Source organism: Camelina sativa, chromosome 7 (assembly GCF_000633955.1).
Source record: "Camelina sativa cultivar DH55 chromosome 7, Cs, whole genome shotgun sequence".
Lineage (NCBI taxonomy): Eukaryota > Viridiplantae > Streptophyta > Magnoliopsida > Brassicales > Brassicaceae > Camelina > Camelina sativa.
The window spans coordinates 12,827,669-12,841,052 of NC_025691.1; the positions used below are offsets into that span (position 1 = coordinate 12,827,669).

Sequence of the window (13,384 nt, forward strand, 5' to 3'; positions counted from 1 at the left end):
ATCAACATAAAAGGGTTATTCACCTCAAGGATGGTTTAAGAAAGCATGTCTAGAAAGCTTTTGTCCAATCTCCCATCATACAACATATCAGTGATCAAACTAAATGTTGAAGCATCCCCAGCAAATCTGCAACTCCTCATTTCTTTGATGAGTTCTGCTGATGTAGCTTTGTCACCATTTCTAAGTTGTGCCCTGATCAGTGTATTATACGTACAATCATCTGGGAGAATCCTGTCTTCTTTCATTTTTTCGAACAAGGCATTTGCTTCTTGCATTAAGCCTTTTCCACAAAATCCTGAGATCATAGTATTGAAGGTTATAACATCAGGCTTCCCTCCTTTAAGGCTGAGGCTACAAAAAAAAGTCCACCCATCTTCCACCTTCCCAGCTTTGCACATCCCTTCAATCATAATACTATATCTGACAATATCAAGTTCCATTTCACTCTTTTGCAGATCCTGGAATAACACCATTGCTTTCTCTAGCTTCCCGTTGTTACAAAGTCCATCTAACAAAATGTTGTACGTCATAGTATCGGGAGGCACACCATCAGATTCCATCTCTTGGTATACTTTTTGGGCATTATCACAATCTCTAGCTTGAAAAAACCCTTGGATAAGAGTGTTGTAAGTGACAGCGTCGCCATTCAACCCTCTTTCAGACATCTCACGGAAGAGCTCCATACCGTCCTCTACCCTATTACACTTGCAAAATCCTTTTATAAGCGTACTATAAGTCACTACATCTGGAAGACAGTCCTTGCTAACCATGAACTCAAATATTTTCTTAGCCTCCTCTAGACGATCATGCATACAAAACCCATTGATCAATGAATTGTACGTGACATTATCAGGATCTATTGACCTTTGAATCATCTCCTCATACAATTTTTCAGCCTCTAAAAGCTTCCTTTCTTTCGCATATGCATCGATCAATGCATTAAAAGTGACTACATCGGGGTTGATTTTCTTCTGAATCATATCACTGAGTAGTCGAGAGGCATAACTCCACCTTCCGTAATTACAAAGGCAACTTATGAGTGAGTTATAAGTGAAAACATCTGGTTTGATTCCTTTGTTCTCCATTTCATTGAACAGCTCAACAGCATCATCAACTTCTCTGTATTTGCAAAGACCATCAATGACTGTGTTGTAGATAACAACATTCGCCTCTATTTTCGCAGCTTCCATCTTCTTGAGAATACTTAAAGCCAAATCAATATCACCTCTCTTACATACTCCATTCACAACCGCACCATAAGTAACAAGATTTGGTTGACAGCCATTTGCAACCATTCTTTCAACTAAAGCCACTGCTTCCGAGGCTTTGTTGTCACGAAAAAGCCCATGGATTAGAGGGTTATATACCCATGTATCAAGTTTATATCCCATTTCAACCATTTGATCGACCAAAGCTAGAGCCTCTGAAATCTTTCTACCGTGACAGAACCCATTGAGGATTGAAGTAAGCGTGACGAAATCGGGTTCATATCCGAGTTTCATCATCTTGCCAAGAATAGCTAAAGCAAGAGAGATTTGAGAGCATCGGCAAAAACAGTTAATCAGAATATTGTAAGTATAGTGATCATGTGAAATTCCCAGTTTTTGCATTTGCTCGCCCAGAGAGATGACAACATCATACTTCTTCATCTTAGCGATAGCACTCAACAATCTACTGAAATCAAATATGGAAGGGCGTTGACGAGACTGTACCATCTCACTGAACAAACCAATTGCTTCATCTAACTTCATATCACTACTCATCCCATTTCTCAATTTATCTCTGTAACCTGACGCTAGAAAAAGCTCGTACTACCCAGTAACAAGAACCGAAACTGCAATGGCTAAACGAAGGAGGAGCATTTCCAGGTTTACCTTTCTCAGGAAGACTCCGGTGACCAAATCTCTTCGCCGCCGCCGTCGCAATCGCAAACGATCTCCTCATCTTCAGCTGAACTAGGTTTTTCTCGATTTCTGACTCCGAGAATCTTACTGCTCGAGACTCGAGAGAGAAAGAATTCGTACTGGGAGTTAATTTTGGTTTAACCCGGTTTAAATTAATTTTGGTTCAACCAGGATTAGTCTGCAAAAAATGGATTTCATTTCGGTACCGTGGGATTATAGTTTTGCATTCGACAATCTCGTGTTCGTTTGCCCGGTCCAATCTTCCGACATGAACTAAACAATGAATCATGATTTCTAACATTCACATTAATAAACAATTTTTGGAATCTTTAGTGAGAAGATATGATAACCAAAAACATCAACAATCTTTTTTAGAATATTTAATGTGATCCTAACCAAATCAAGAGAGATACATTTTGTGTGTGATTGGATCATGTTGGGAAGCAAAAGCAACTTAACCAACACGCGTCAAAAAAGAACTTCAGAAGATTCTAACTAGTTCTTGAGATATTTTATTATATGGGCATTGGGGTCTTAGACAATTGAAAATGGAATTGAAATTTTGATACAACACGATACACACAACACACAGAAGAAGTAGTAAGCGTTAACGCATCGCAGCACTACTCCTCGAGATATTGACACGTTGTCTTTTACTACCCTTTGGATTGTTGCTACAGTCAAAGCTCACGCCATCTCCACCAACCATATCCGTGAACATCCGTTGCAAGTCCTCTAAACTCTCTCCCTAACTCATCAAAACCGAACCAAACCGGTTCGTAAAAACTAATTAATTTCTAATTCGATCTACAAATACACAAGCAGAAGTCTATTTCCTTGGTTATCTTGGTTAACAATTACACATTGTACTTCTTTTACCAAATTAGTGAGACAGAGAAAACTCTCTTACACAATCTTTAAATTTTCAAAACCAGCCTACGATTGGTTACTTGTTGACCACAACTTTCTTCAACTAATCGAGGACGCCAAAATTAAATAACCGGTCTAGGACATCTAACGAAACCCAAATCATATAATACAAAATGACGAAACATCCTGTAGGGGTCTAAACCAATAATCAGAGTTTCTAAACCGGGTAGGTAATACACTAATGATCAACGAAAGTATCCTAAATCGGGTGGGCAGTACACTAATGATCAACGAAATTATCCTAAATCGGGCGGGTTTGGGTAATACACTAATGATCAATCAACGAAATTATCCTGAACCGGGTGGTCATACACTAAATGATCAACGGAAGTATCATGAACCGGGAATTCAAACCGGGATAGAACTGGGGCATACTGTACCTCGTCTTTTTTGACATTGTTCATCATTGAGATCATCTCTTGCATGAAATCGCAGAAATCCTAAATCACACAACACCATTTAGGTTCAGGGTCAAATATTTTTAAAAAAACGACGTCGTTTTCAAAAAAATTTCTAAAGCACAAACAAAGAGAAGAGTACGAACATCGTCATCATCTTCATGAGGATCGTATAAGCCAGCATCGTACAGTGACCTCTTATTCTCATCGTTCAGAACTAATTTAAAAAAAAAAAAAAAATGGCAGTGCTGTTACTTGAGACGGACGTTAACAAGCGACGCAAATAAAGATAACGATAAAGAATTAACGGACGTTAAGAAGATATTTTTCGAAAGAAAAAACGTGAAATTACCAGAATAGGCTTCTTGTATTTGTTGAAATCGACGTTTAGCTTCTCCGACGACGCCAGGATTCCGAACGTATCTGTCCGGATGCCATTTCTTCATCAAAATTTCCCAATATCATATTTTCAGATCACAGATTCATAACCAAAAAAAGGTAATTCTAAGATGATTCATATAAAGTAGAAGTACCATGGCTAGCTTACGGTAAGCAGTGCGGATATCGGAAACGGAGGCGTCTTTACGAATCCCGAGAACGTTGTAGTAGCTAGATCTGATGTTCGATCCTCCTCCACCTTCAGACGCCATTTTCCGAAAACCGCTAGCTCTCCTCCGTCTCCGTCTCCGTCGGTGCTACGTTTTGGAAGGTTGTTATGTTATGTATCTCTCCTTTAGTTAAGTCAATTTCACTGTCGAAGCATCGGAAAAATCTGAGAGTTGAAGAAGCAATAGCTCTGTTTTTTTGTGGATGGAGAAGAGAATGGAATGAAACCAACAAACACCAAAAATAAAAAATATCTTCGTAGGAGAGAGATGGAAGTTAGAGAAGGAAACTTCGAGAGAGGGTTTGATATTTTTTTCTATTTTTTTTTTAATATTTTTAAATCTTTACGATATTTTGTGATATTACATGTCACGTGTTCGTTAGATTACATAATAATGCTTAGAAGTGGAAAAGAGCTTGTTGATGGTGTGGAAGCCATTTTAAATTAAGGCCCATGGAAAACCCAATCTAAGATTAACTTCTGGTTCCTTAAAAAGTTAGCCCAAAACAAATTGTAGGATAACTTAAATTAGTTGCACTTCGTACTCTTAAGAGGTGAACCAAGTATAGAGTCATAGAGATTGAAAAATTTGGATCTATATTTTGGTTTTGAGAGCCAAATAAATCTAAGTTATTAAGAACAGATTACATGAACAACAAAACTATCAATAGGGTTGTCTGAATCCTCCATACGAATTCCAAAGGTTAGAGAGATCCATTAGATTATTTAAATTTGTATGGAGAGGTGGTCTCACTAGGCGTGTATTTTGTATACAAAAAGAAAATCATAGTTATTTAATTATTTACTTATTTACGTAACTTGTTGAAATTCATTTACAATTTCAACTTTATAAATTATCCGGCACGATAGCGCATGATGTTTTTTTTTATACATTTTCAAATACATTTGATGTTAAAAATATGATTTAGTTTTCTGAAATTATATTAAACATGAAAATTATGATTTACACAATAATAAGATATAAAAATAGACTGAAATATAAAAATTAAGTTACAATAATTTGTAACTCAATAGTATTTGTTACAAACGTTTACATTTAAATCAGGTAAATTTAATTGTATAATTGGCTTAACTCTAATGTATGTTATCGATTTTAAAAGCTCTAGTATATTAACAAGACAAAAAGACAAACTTAATTAAAAGCTGTGCGTAAAGCAAAAAGTTTCATGAATGTTTTCTACACAAAAAAATTCGATATCCTTTGGAATCATGAGTTAGAGGACACATGTTCTCTTCTCATTTAAGAGTCTTCTCTTTAAATACAAAATAATAATGTAATTGTAAAAGTGAGATGAGATAATATCACGAAAAGAGCTTTTTCTCCATGTTTAATTTTCATGATTTTCTACAAGCTTTCACTCAGAACCCTATACAACAATCGATCAAGAAACATAGGCTGAGAGTAGTAACTGAACAAAAACGGAGTTGATAATATACTTAAGGGATTTTCACTCGGAGATTTTTTTTTGTTTTTGTTTCTTATAACAAAACTGACACGCTTCTTGTTGTGTTTGTAAACAAGTTTACCAGTACAAAACATTGATCAATATTCAAATGAATACAAAATCCATGATTCAAATGGCAAAGCATCACAAACATCAATACAACAAACGAAGTTTATTTTTACCAAGATCATATAAGGTGTTTATGTTTTCTTTGTTGATACACTCCTAACTAAGGTTAAAGTAGCTACCTTCTAATCCAATAATATCCACATTACTATAACATCCGCGAACCAAAATGTGATTTTTGGGGATGGGTGTCGATCGACACCAAGGGTGGTGTCGGTCGACACCATTGATTTCTGGTTCGACGAATTGGTCGTAATTGTCGATTTGGGCCGGTTTGGTTTGAAGAAACCTTAGAACCAGGCTATTTAAGGGAGAAGTCGACAAAATGGGTTTTGGGAAGTGTTATTTTGTCGTTGTTCCATAGTTTTTAAAGAGGAAAGAGAGAAAAGAGTGTTCTTGAGAGTTGGAGGCTTTTTGGAGAGATTCTTAGCTGGTTTTGAGAGATCTGTTCATGTGGAGTGGAGATCTGGTGCTAGGAACGAAGGAGAAGTCTTCTAAGGTGTTGGATTCGTTAGTTTGGGTCATGAAATTTCTGCAAAAGAGGTGAGTGCATGAACATGGCTGATCTAAGCCTGAGAATCCGAGAATCCTTTGTTTTGCTTGTTTTGTGGCTGTTTGTGTTGTTTTCTTGTGTTCTTGTGGTTGGTTGTTGGTTTCCATGAGTTTACAGAAGTTTTGGTTGAGTTTCGGACGATTTGGAGGATTTGGGAAGCGGTTCTGCGACTTCCAGCTTTGAGTAGAACGATCTGCGGAGTAGGTGTCGATCAACACCAAGTAGGTGTTGGTCGACACCAAGGAGGAGTGTCGATCAACACTGAGGTAGTGTCGGTCGACACAAATCGTTTCAGCAGCGGCTGATGCTTGTTTTTCCTGGGTTGTTGTGTTTGGTTGTTAATGGTTAAACATTGGTTTCTCAGTTGCAGGTACGTGACGTGGAATTACGGCGATGAGGAGGAGGATGATCTAGGGTCTCGTTTGTGTGTGGGATGGTTTTGTATGGTTATGTTGTTGGAACCTTGGTTAGAGTATGCTAGGTTGTTGGATAGAATTGATAGGATTGATCTTGTATTGATGATATGTGGGTTTGTATTGTTTATATGTTTCCGCTGTGTATGTTGGTTGTTGTCGGTTTAATGATTAATTGTGGTTTGGTTTGTTTAATTAAATAGTATGAGATGCTTAATTATATATTATTATTATTAAAAAAACGGATCGGATTGTTTCTGTTTGGTATCAGAGCCCTTACAGTTCTAGAATGGTTAAGTGGATGGTTTAAAGCGGTTTAGGAATTTAATTGGTTGAATTATTTTTCTGTTGCTGGATGCATGATGTCGTGTGATGGAATTGATTATGAGTAGTTAGTCAATTTGTTGTGGTATGGAGTCCTAGTATAATTATCTTCGATCATTCAATGAGATTCCACGGTGAATTGTGTTCTTTGTGCAATTAGGAGTCGTTTTGTTTGTTTAGCCTTCTGTTCTTTGTGATACAGATGGTGGAACGACCGACCATCGAAGTCTTCCTAACTGTTTTCCATCTTAGATCGTCACGACCATGGAAAGACAATGGAGTGGTGGTCAACGACAAAAAGAAAAGAAAAAAAAATGAAGAACGGCGACGTGATAATGTGTAGTGAACCCTAATATCCAGAAAACATTGTTCAACTAATAAGTGAACTCTAATTTTTTTTCAATTTTAAAGTACTGTATATGAGCTTTAAAATATTAAGTTTGATAACAGGCGTAAAAGGTACATGAATATTTATACAGTCCAACTGCTATATATAGATGTAGGATACGTATATATAGAATATCCGATTTTAAAATTTTTCATATTCATTTTATTATTCGAATCCGGATTTAGCCCACCCGAATATTTGATTTTTCGGAGCGGATAAAAACATATACTGAATCGGATACCAAATCCCGGATACAGTAAAACCTCTGTAAATTAATAATGTTGGAACTATGAAATTTTATTAATTTATAGAAGTTTTAATTTCTCGATAAATCGATAAATTAATAAATTAATAATTATTAATTTATAAAGAGACTTTCCTAATTTAGTAAAAAAATTAAAAAATAAGGTTTAATCATTATAATTACTAGTTTTATAAAATCAATTAAAATAAAAATAACAATTATCATGTTTTGAAGATAGTACTCAAAGATTTTTATATAGTAAAAATATTAAAAATGAACTCAAATAAAAATTAATGTGTATATATACACATATATTTAGATAACTGTACGTAATTATTAATTTATATTATTGATGGAACCATATATTTACAAAGGATTTTTTTAAAAAATATTATCTTATTATATTATTGAATTATGTCTAATTTGGAACTGAATAAATTTATTAATTTATAAAAATTATTAATTTATCGAATATTAATTTAATATGTTTCAGGCTACTTTTTCCCCAGAATAAGGCATATTAAATACAATGAAAGAACCAAAAAAACCGGACCGAATTAACGAAGTTCCGGTTCGGTCCACACCCTTAGTTGTGGCCTTGTGGGCATGTTAAATACATCAAAAGACAAAAAGACCCTCAGAGATTAGATCAATTTACATTTGAAACCTAGATAAACGGAGTCAACGGACGGATATTTTGCCGTTAGAGGAAAGATACTGTCCTCTTCTCACAACTCTTCAACTTCTCTCTCTCTTTCCTCGTTCCTCCGGCCATCCTCGCCGGTTGGTCAAATCTCCGGTGAGAAACTTTTTATACAACACAATCTTCTTTGTTCCATATAATTATGTGTGTTTTTAGTTACCGCTTTATCACAACAAACAACTCTAGAAAAATTGGATTTTCATAATAACCCCTTCACTCTTTTCTTCTTATAAAAAAAAATCTGAAATCTAATTTCAAAGTTTCGTTTTTTGTTTATATAAATCATCTCTAACTGCTTGATTTGGTCAAAGATAGTAACTTGTTTGCTTTGACATCAGGATTTTTTTTGACTAGGAGAGGTTTCAAAATGGGTTTGGATCCTGAACAAGCTGATTTGGAGGTACGAGATGAAGCAGGAACAGTGTGTTTACATGCTTATTCAGATTTAACTTATGTGTCTCCACTTGTGTTCTTGTATCTTCTCAAAGAATGTTATAAATATGGTAAGTCCTTAGCAGCTAGACTTTATTGCTTTTTTATAAGTCCCCAATTGTGTGCGGTTTAAGTAAATTAATGGGTGTTGTTTTCAGGAAGTTTGAAGGCAACTAAGAAGTTCCAAGCTTTGCAGTATCGAGTTCATCAAGTTCTTGCTAATAAACCTAAACCAGGACCTGCTACTTTCATTGTTAAGTGCCTCATTGTGCTTCCTATGTTTGGTGTATATGGTGAAGGCTTTAGTCACTTGGTTATATCAGCTCTTCGTCGTTTCTTTAAATCAGTATCTGAACCACCAACTAGTGAAGATGATATGTCTTCCGCGAGAAAACTAGCTGCTCAGTTCTTCCTTGCTACAGTTGGAGGTTCTGTAAGTTATGATGAGAAGGTGATGTTGCATACTCTTAAAGTGTTTGATGTGGGTTTATCCAGCATTGATGAAGCCTTGTCTGTCTCGGATGTTTGGCATGGACATGGTTTTGCTTGTGGAAGTGCGTTTCTGGAACAATACATTTCTGATTTGATCAAGTCGAAATCTTTCATGACGGCTGTGTCTTTGTTAGAGCATTTCTCTTTCCGTTTCCCTGGAGAAACCTTTCTTCAACAAATGGTTGAGGATAAAGACTTTCAAGCTGCAGAGAGATGGGCTACTTTCATGGGAAGGCCCAGTTTATGCGTTCTTGTCCAAGAATATGGTTCAAGGAATATGCTAAAGCAGGCGTACAATGTCATAAAGAAGAACTATCTCCAGCAGGAATTTCCGGAATTGTGTTACAAGTGTAAAGAAAGGTTGTTGCAGTCGCTTTTGCTTCTGATTGTAAACATTAGACAGCTTTATCTTTTACCTGTTTTGGATCTTGTCTATCTAGAATCAGCTGAGGAGAATACATATGCAGAATTAACACTAAAAGATTATCTTTTTTTTCGATTAACTGGCAGTGCATTGAAGGATCTGGCAGAAAAAGCATGCTGGGATGTTGCTGAGAATATGGCAAAAGGTGATAGACAGCTTCTTGAGTATCTGGTAAGCACTTGTTGTACATATTCATTTTGTAGGGAGATTTGTAACATGAAGCGGTCATTTGTTTTGTATAATCATCTGTTTAACTGAAGTGTTGGTGGCCTTTTGAGTTTATAGGTCTACTTGGCAATGGAAGCGGGGTACTTGGAGAAGGTTGATGAACTGTGTGATCGATATTCACTTGAAGGTCTGCCAAAAGCACAAGGTATATATATATTGCTGCACGGAACCTCGCCTAGTGTTTTCAAAACTGTAAGAAGCTTACAATGGTACTCTTTATGTTGTTCAGAGGCTGAGGTTTGTTTTCTTGAAAAAAGCTTTCTGCGTCTCAACGATCTAGCTGTGGAAGATGTAGTCTGGGTTGATGAAGTTAATGAGTTGAGAAAAGCAACTTCTTTTCTTCAAGGATGTAGAGTTGTGGGTATTGACTGTGAATGGAAACCCATTTATATCAAAGGCAGTAAACCGAGCAAGGTAAATTACTTGTACAGTCGCTTCCCATTCCTAACATGCTGTAACATTCTTATCGTTGTTGTTCTTGTTTACAGGTTTCAATTATGCAAATTGGAACTGATACCAAAATTTTCATATTGGACTTGATAAAGCTTTACGATGATGCCTCTGAAATTCTGGACAACTGCCTTGGCCAAATTTTGCAATCGTATAGTATATTAAAGCTCGGTATATGTGAAACTGAAATCTATCTTCTTCACTTTTTGCCTACTTTATAAAGATAAATTCTTTTACTGAGCAACACCGTGATCATGAATTATCTTTAGGTTATAGTTTTCAATGTGACATCAAGCAGTTGGCCCTTTCATATGGGGATCTGGAATGTTTCAAGCGCTATGGCATGTTGTTAGATATTCAAAATCTTTTCAAAGAAACATGTGGTGGTTTAGCAGGACTGACAAAGGTGAGATTTTGTCTTTTTGTTATATAGCTCCTAGTTCACAAAATCCTTTGATATTACATTCTTGTCATTGTTGTTCTTTGTTCTGTGTCAGAAAATATTGGGGGTGTCTCTGAACAAAACAAGACGCAATAGCGACTGGGAACAAAGGCCTTTGACCCAGAATCAGGTATATAATCTTATCCATTATCTCTTTAGCTAGAACCTGACTGATACTAGAAAAACCTACTGAAGAATGTTTCCATATATGTGTTGTCATGATTAAGAGGGACCACAGTTATATATTTAGTGTCTGCCTAAAATTTGACCGAGTTATGAGTGAGAGGGTGAAAGCATAGTTGTCGAATCTGATATTAAGTGTATTGTGCAGCTAGAGTATGCTGCTCTTGATGCTGCAGTGCTGATTCACATATTTCGCCATGTTCGCGATCATCCTCCACATGACAGTAGTTTGGAAAAAGTCCAGTGGAAATCTCAAATTGTAAGTAGCTCTCATATAAATGCCCTTATCTTTTAACAGATAGTTTAAGCCGATTTCCGTAGTCAAAATCATCAGGTTTCAAGCCTTACTTACAAAATATGAGTTTGATGATATCTTAAAGAGTTAGTTTTGTGGGGATGATATGCGATTAAAATGGCATTTTGGTGTGTAAAGCTTGAAATATGGAATCTAACATGAACCTAAATTTTGTGCAGGTTTCCCACATGGATAACCCGAAGTGGAAGAAGAAGAAGCCTAAGTGCAATTCCATGCAAACATCAGCTTCAGTCATTTAACAAGCCATTGAAAAGAAAGGAGCAAGTTTGTAAATATTTGTTCAAACTCAAATGAAAAGATACATTTAACCGTAGCTTCTCTATGTAGGATTTGCTTTAATTAAAAAAAAAAAAAAGAAATCTTGTTTCAGAGTAACAAAAAAAAGAGATCTTAACAGGGAGAATATCATTTACATACATACTCTTGTATGGTTTGTGAGTAGCTTCACAGGATCAACGGTACAAACCCGAGAACTAGTCCAATGAACAATCCAGGCAGCTTTTTCCCGGCCTTGCCAAAATAGAGTCCCTGAGCATAGTCTCCCACATTGAAGTTCCCTGTAATGTATATCCAAACTCAAGTCAAGTTCATGTTACATGGTTACGTGTAGGATGAAAAAAAGTTAGGGGTACCTCGTGTGAAAGATGAACTGCAGCCACCACGGAGGGTGTTCCTAATATCTCTTGGGGTAGCCCGATTGTAAAAAACAAAATCAGACATGACGCTATTGATGCATGTAAGTACAAGTTCTGTCTCCGCGGAACAAGGACCGTTGCAGAACTTGTCTGTTTCCTCTGGTGGAACCTTGAATTCACCTCCTGCGTTTAGTCTGAACGCCTCACTGCACCCTCTGTAGAGCTGCAGCAAAAAAAAAGATGGAGAAAAAGCTATTGTCAAACAGTGATTTCTTTTTACGAGGTTTTGTCATTGATCATACTACCACTTACCAGGTTATTGTTAAAACAGAACGCGGCTCTCTGAACCAAAATCCCTGCGCCTCCTATTACACCACCACCCTGTGCATTGACTGCATCAACAATCTCAAGAGAATGAAAACCAAATTAATGAGTGTCTTAACAAAGAGAATTTGAGACTGAAACACCAAACTGCACCTGAATATCTTTGACTATCAAATAGCAACACTGCATACAGTAGCCATAATCTTAACACCGTCCGAACATTCATGGCAAACAAAGAGAAAGAGAGCGGGAGACAGAGATTGATTGCTGAATCGATTTTATTTAGGGTGAGGTAGGACACACGTTAATATAAAGTGAAAGCGTATGTTCAAAAAAGTTGGTGATCTAACTTGGAATAGTGTTCAATGAAACATAATAAGCAGTTGACAAAAATGTGGACCAGAGACATGTAATAAGTTTGGAAATGCAAGCCACCAAACTTATGTTTAACACAGGAAACAACAAAAAAAAAACAAAAGAGGGTTCAAGACTTCTAGGAGAAGGATGTGATATCATCATCAATCACAAATCTTTTAGCTTGAAGAAATAGACAAATTGTACGGAAAATCTTCTCGGGTTTGGTTTGAAATATGAAAAAAAAAGACTTGATGATGTTCTGTCCTTAGTTGATGTACTGAGAGAGCCATTTGAATCCCTCGCCATAACCCATTTTCCGGACAATGCTGCACATGAAGACCTCGAGTGGACGAACACCAGAGTCTCCGAGTGTAACTTTTCCCTTGCCGGTGGTAAAGTTAGTGAGACCCAAGTGATACCTCAATTCATCTTCTGAAGCAGCATAAGGGATATCAATCTTGTTTCCAAGAATCAGAAAGGGAACGGTTGCAAGTGCTTCATCTGAGAGAAGAGCGTCAAGCTCTCTTTTAGACTCAGCAAATCTTTCTTTGTCATAAGCATCCACAAGGTAAACAACAGCATCAACCTTTATGCAACCAGAAAAAAAAAGAGTTCCTATCAGCACAGAGGACAAAACATACTTGGAGTTCGCTCTACAAAAACTCATCACCATAGTTATACCACTGATATGAGAATATCACAGCTCTAGGTTCATCTTAAACAACTCTAGTCTGATGATATACAAGCCAAAAGGTCTAAACCATAACAACACTTCTAACTGTGTAGAACTAAAGGAAAAGAACATTAATTTATACTCTCAGATCAAGACCATTAAAATCATCTTGAAGGCAAACACATGTGTAATGTGAATTAGCATAGCAGCAACAATCATCAGATAAAACAGAGCTCTGTTCGATTTGAAAAAAAGTATTAGTAAAGAGAGAATATAGTAAATGAACCTTGGCATAGTAATCTTTCCAAACCCTACGAGCAATCTGATGACCACCCAAATCAAAAGCCTTGAACTTGATTTTGCCAATGCTAA

The 13,384-nt window shown here is 36.5% G+C and overlaps 4 protein-coding genes and 1 pseudogene across 4 annotated transcripts in view; 1 reads left to right on the forward strand and 4 right to left on the reverse strand.

Moving 5' to 3' along the window:
* On the reverse strand, positions 15-1,982 carry LOC104704577 (annotated as a pseudogene).
* On the reverse strand, positions 2,390-4,157 carry LOC104701042 (chaperone protein DnaJ-like). The gene is made up of 5 exons (XM_010416672.2): positions 3,766-4,157; positions 3,585-3,672; positions 3,379-3,449; positions 3,215-3,274; positions 2,390-2,652 (listed from the first exon to the last, which is right to left on the reverse strand). The coding sequence occupies exons 1-5, from the start codon at positions 3,880-3,882 to the stop codon at positions 2,512-2,514; spliced, it is 477 nt and encodes a 158-aa protein (XP_010414974.1). The 5' UTR covers positions 3,883-4,157; the 3' UTR covers positions 2,390-2,511.
* LOC104701044 lies at positions 8,069-11,392 on the forward strand. The gene is made up of 11 exons (XM_010416674.2): positions 8,069-8,152; positions 8,395-8,559; positions 8,647-9,340; positions 9,491-9,575; positions 9,690-9,777; positions 9,862-10,046; positions 10,121-10,253; positions 10,352-10,488; positions 10,580-10,654; positions 10,856-10,966; positions 11,182-11,392. The coding sequence occupies exons 2-11, from the start codon at positions 8,424-8,426 to the stop codon at positions 11,260-11,262; spliced, it is 1,725 nt and encodes a 574-aa protein (XP_010414976.1). The 5' UTR covers positions 8,069-8,152; positions 8,395-8,423; the 3' UTR covers positions 11,263-11,392.
* LOC104701043 lies at positions 11,450-12,235 on the reverse strand. Its single transcript, XM_010416673.1, has 4 exons — positions 12,136-12,235; positions 11,971-12,050; positions 11,656-11,881; positions 11,450-11,580 (listed from the first exon to the last, which is right to left on the reverse strand). Exons 1-4 carry the CDS (start codon positions 12,206-12,208, stop codon positions 11,468-11,470), a joined length of 492 nt encoding a protein of 163 aa, XP_010414975.1. The 5' UTR covers positions 12,209-12,235; the 3' UTR covers positions 11,450-11,467.
* The window catches only part of LOC104704578 (GTP-binding protein SAR1B-like), a 1,836-nt gene continuing 780 nt past the window's right edge, over positions 12,329-13,384 (reverse strand). Inside the window, exons 2-3 of the mRNA XM_019227055.1 lie at positions 13,299-13,384; positions 12,329-12,925 (exon numbers count right to left, since the gene is read on the reverse strand). Coding sequence (XP_019082600.1) covers positions 12,605-12,925; positions 13,299-13,384 — 407 coding nt within the window. The 3' untranslated portion in view covers positions 12,329-12,604. The remainder of the gene's footprint in view (positions 12,926-13,298) is intronic.

Excerpts from the sequence above, each read along its gene's own strand:
- LOC104701042 (XM_010416672.2), bottom strand. The coding sequence starts at position 3,882 with ATGGCGTCTGAAGGTGGAGGAGGATCGAACATCAGATCTAGCTACTAC. Across the intron at positions 3,450-3,584 it reads AATACAAGAAGCCTATTCTG|TTCTGAACGATGAGAATAAG; the intron begins GTAATTTCACGT and ends TTTTTAAATTAG. Across the intron at positions 3,275-3,378 it reads CTCATGAAGATGATGACGAT|GATTTCTGCGATTTCATGCA; the intron begins GTTCGTACTCTT and ends TGTGTGATTTAG.
- LOC104701044 (XM_010416674.2), top strand. The coding sequence starts at position 8,424 with ATGGGTTTGGATCCTGAACAAGCTGATTTGGAGGTACGAGATGAAGCA. Across the intron at positions 8,560-8,646 it reads CAAAGAATGTTATAAATATG|GAAGTTTGAAGGCAACTAAG; the intron begins GTAAGTCCTTAG and ends TGTTGTTTTCAG. Across the intron at positions 10,254-10,351 it reads GTATAGTATATTAAAGCTCG|GTTATAGTTTTCAATGTGAC; the intron begins GTATATGTGAAA and ends AATTATCTTTAG.
- LOC104701043 (XM_010416673.1), bottom strand. The coding sequence starts at position 12,208 with ATGAATGTTCGGACGGTGTTAAGATTATGGCTACTGTATGCAGTGTTG. Across the intron at positions 11,882-11,970 it reads TCTGTTTTAACAATAACCTG|CTCTACAGAGGGTGCAGTGA; the intron begins GTAAGTGGTAGT and ends TTTTTGCTGCAG. Across the intron at positions 11,581-11,655 it reads CAGTTCATCTTTCACACGAG|GGAACTTCAATGTGGGAGAC; the intron begins GTACCCCTAACT and ends TATACATTACAG.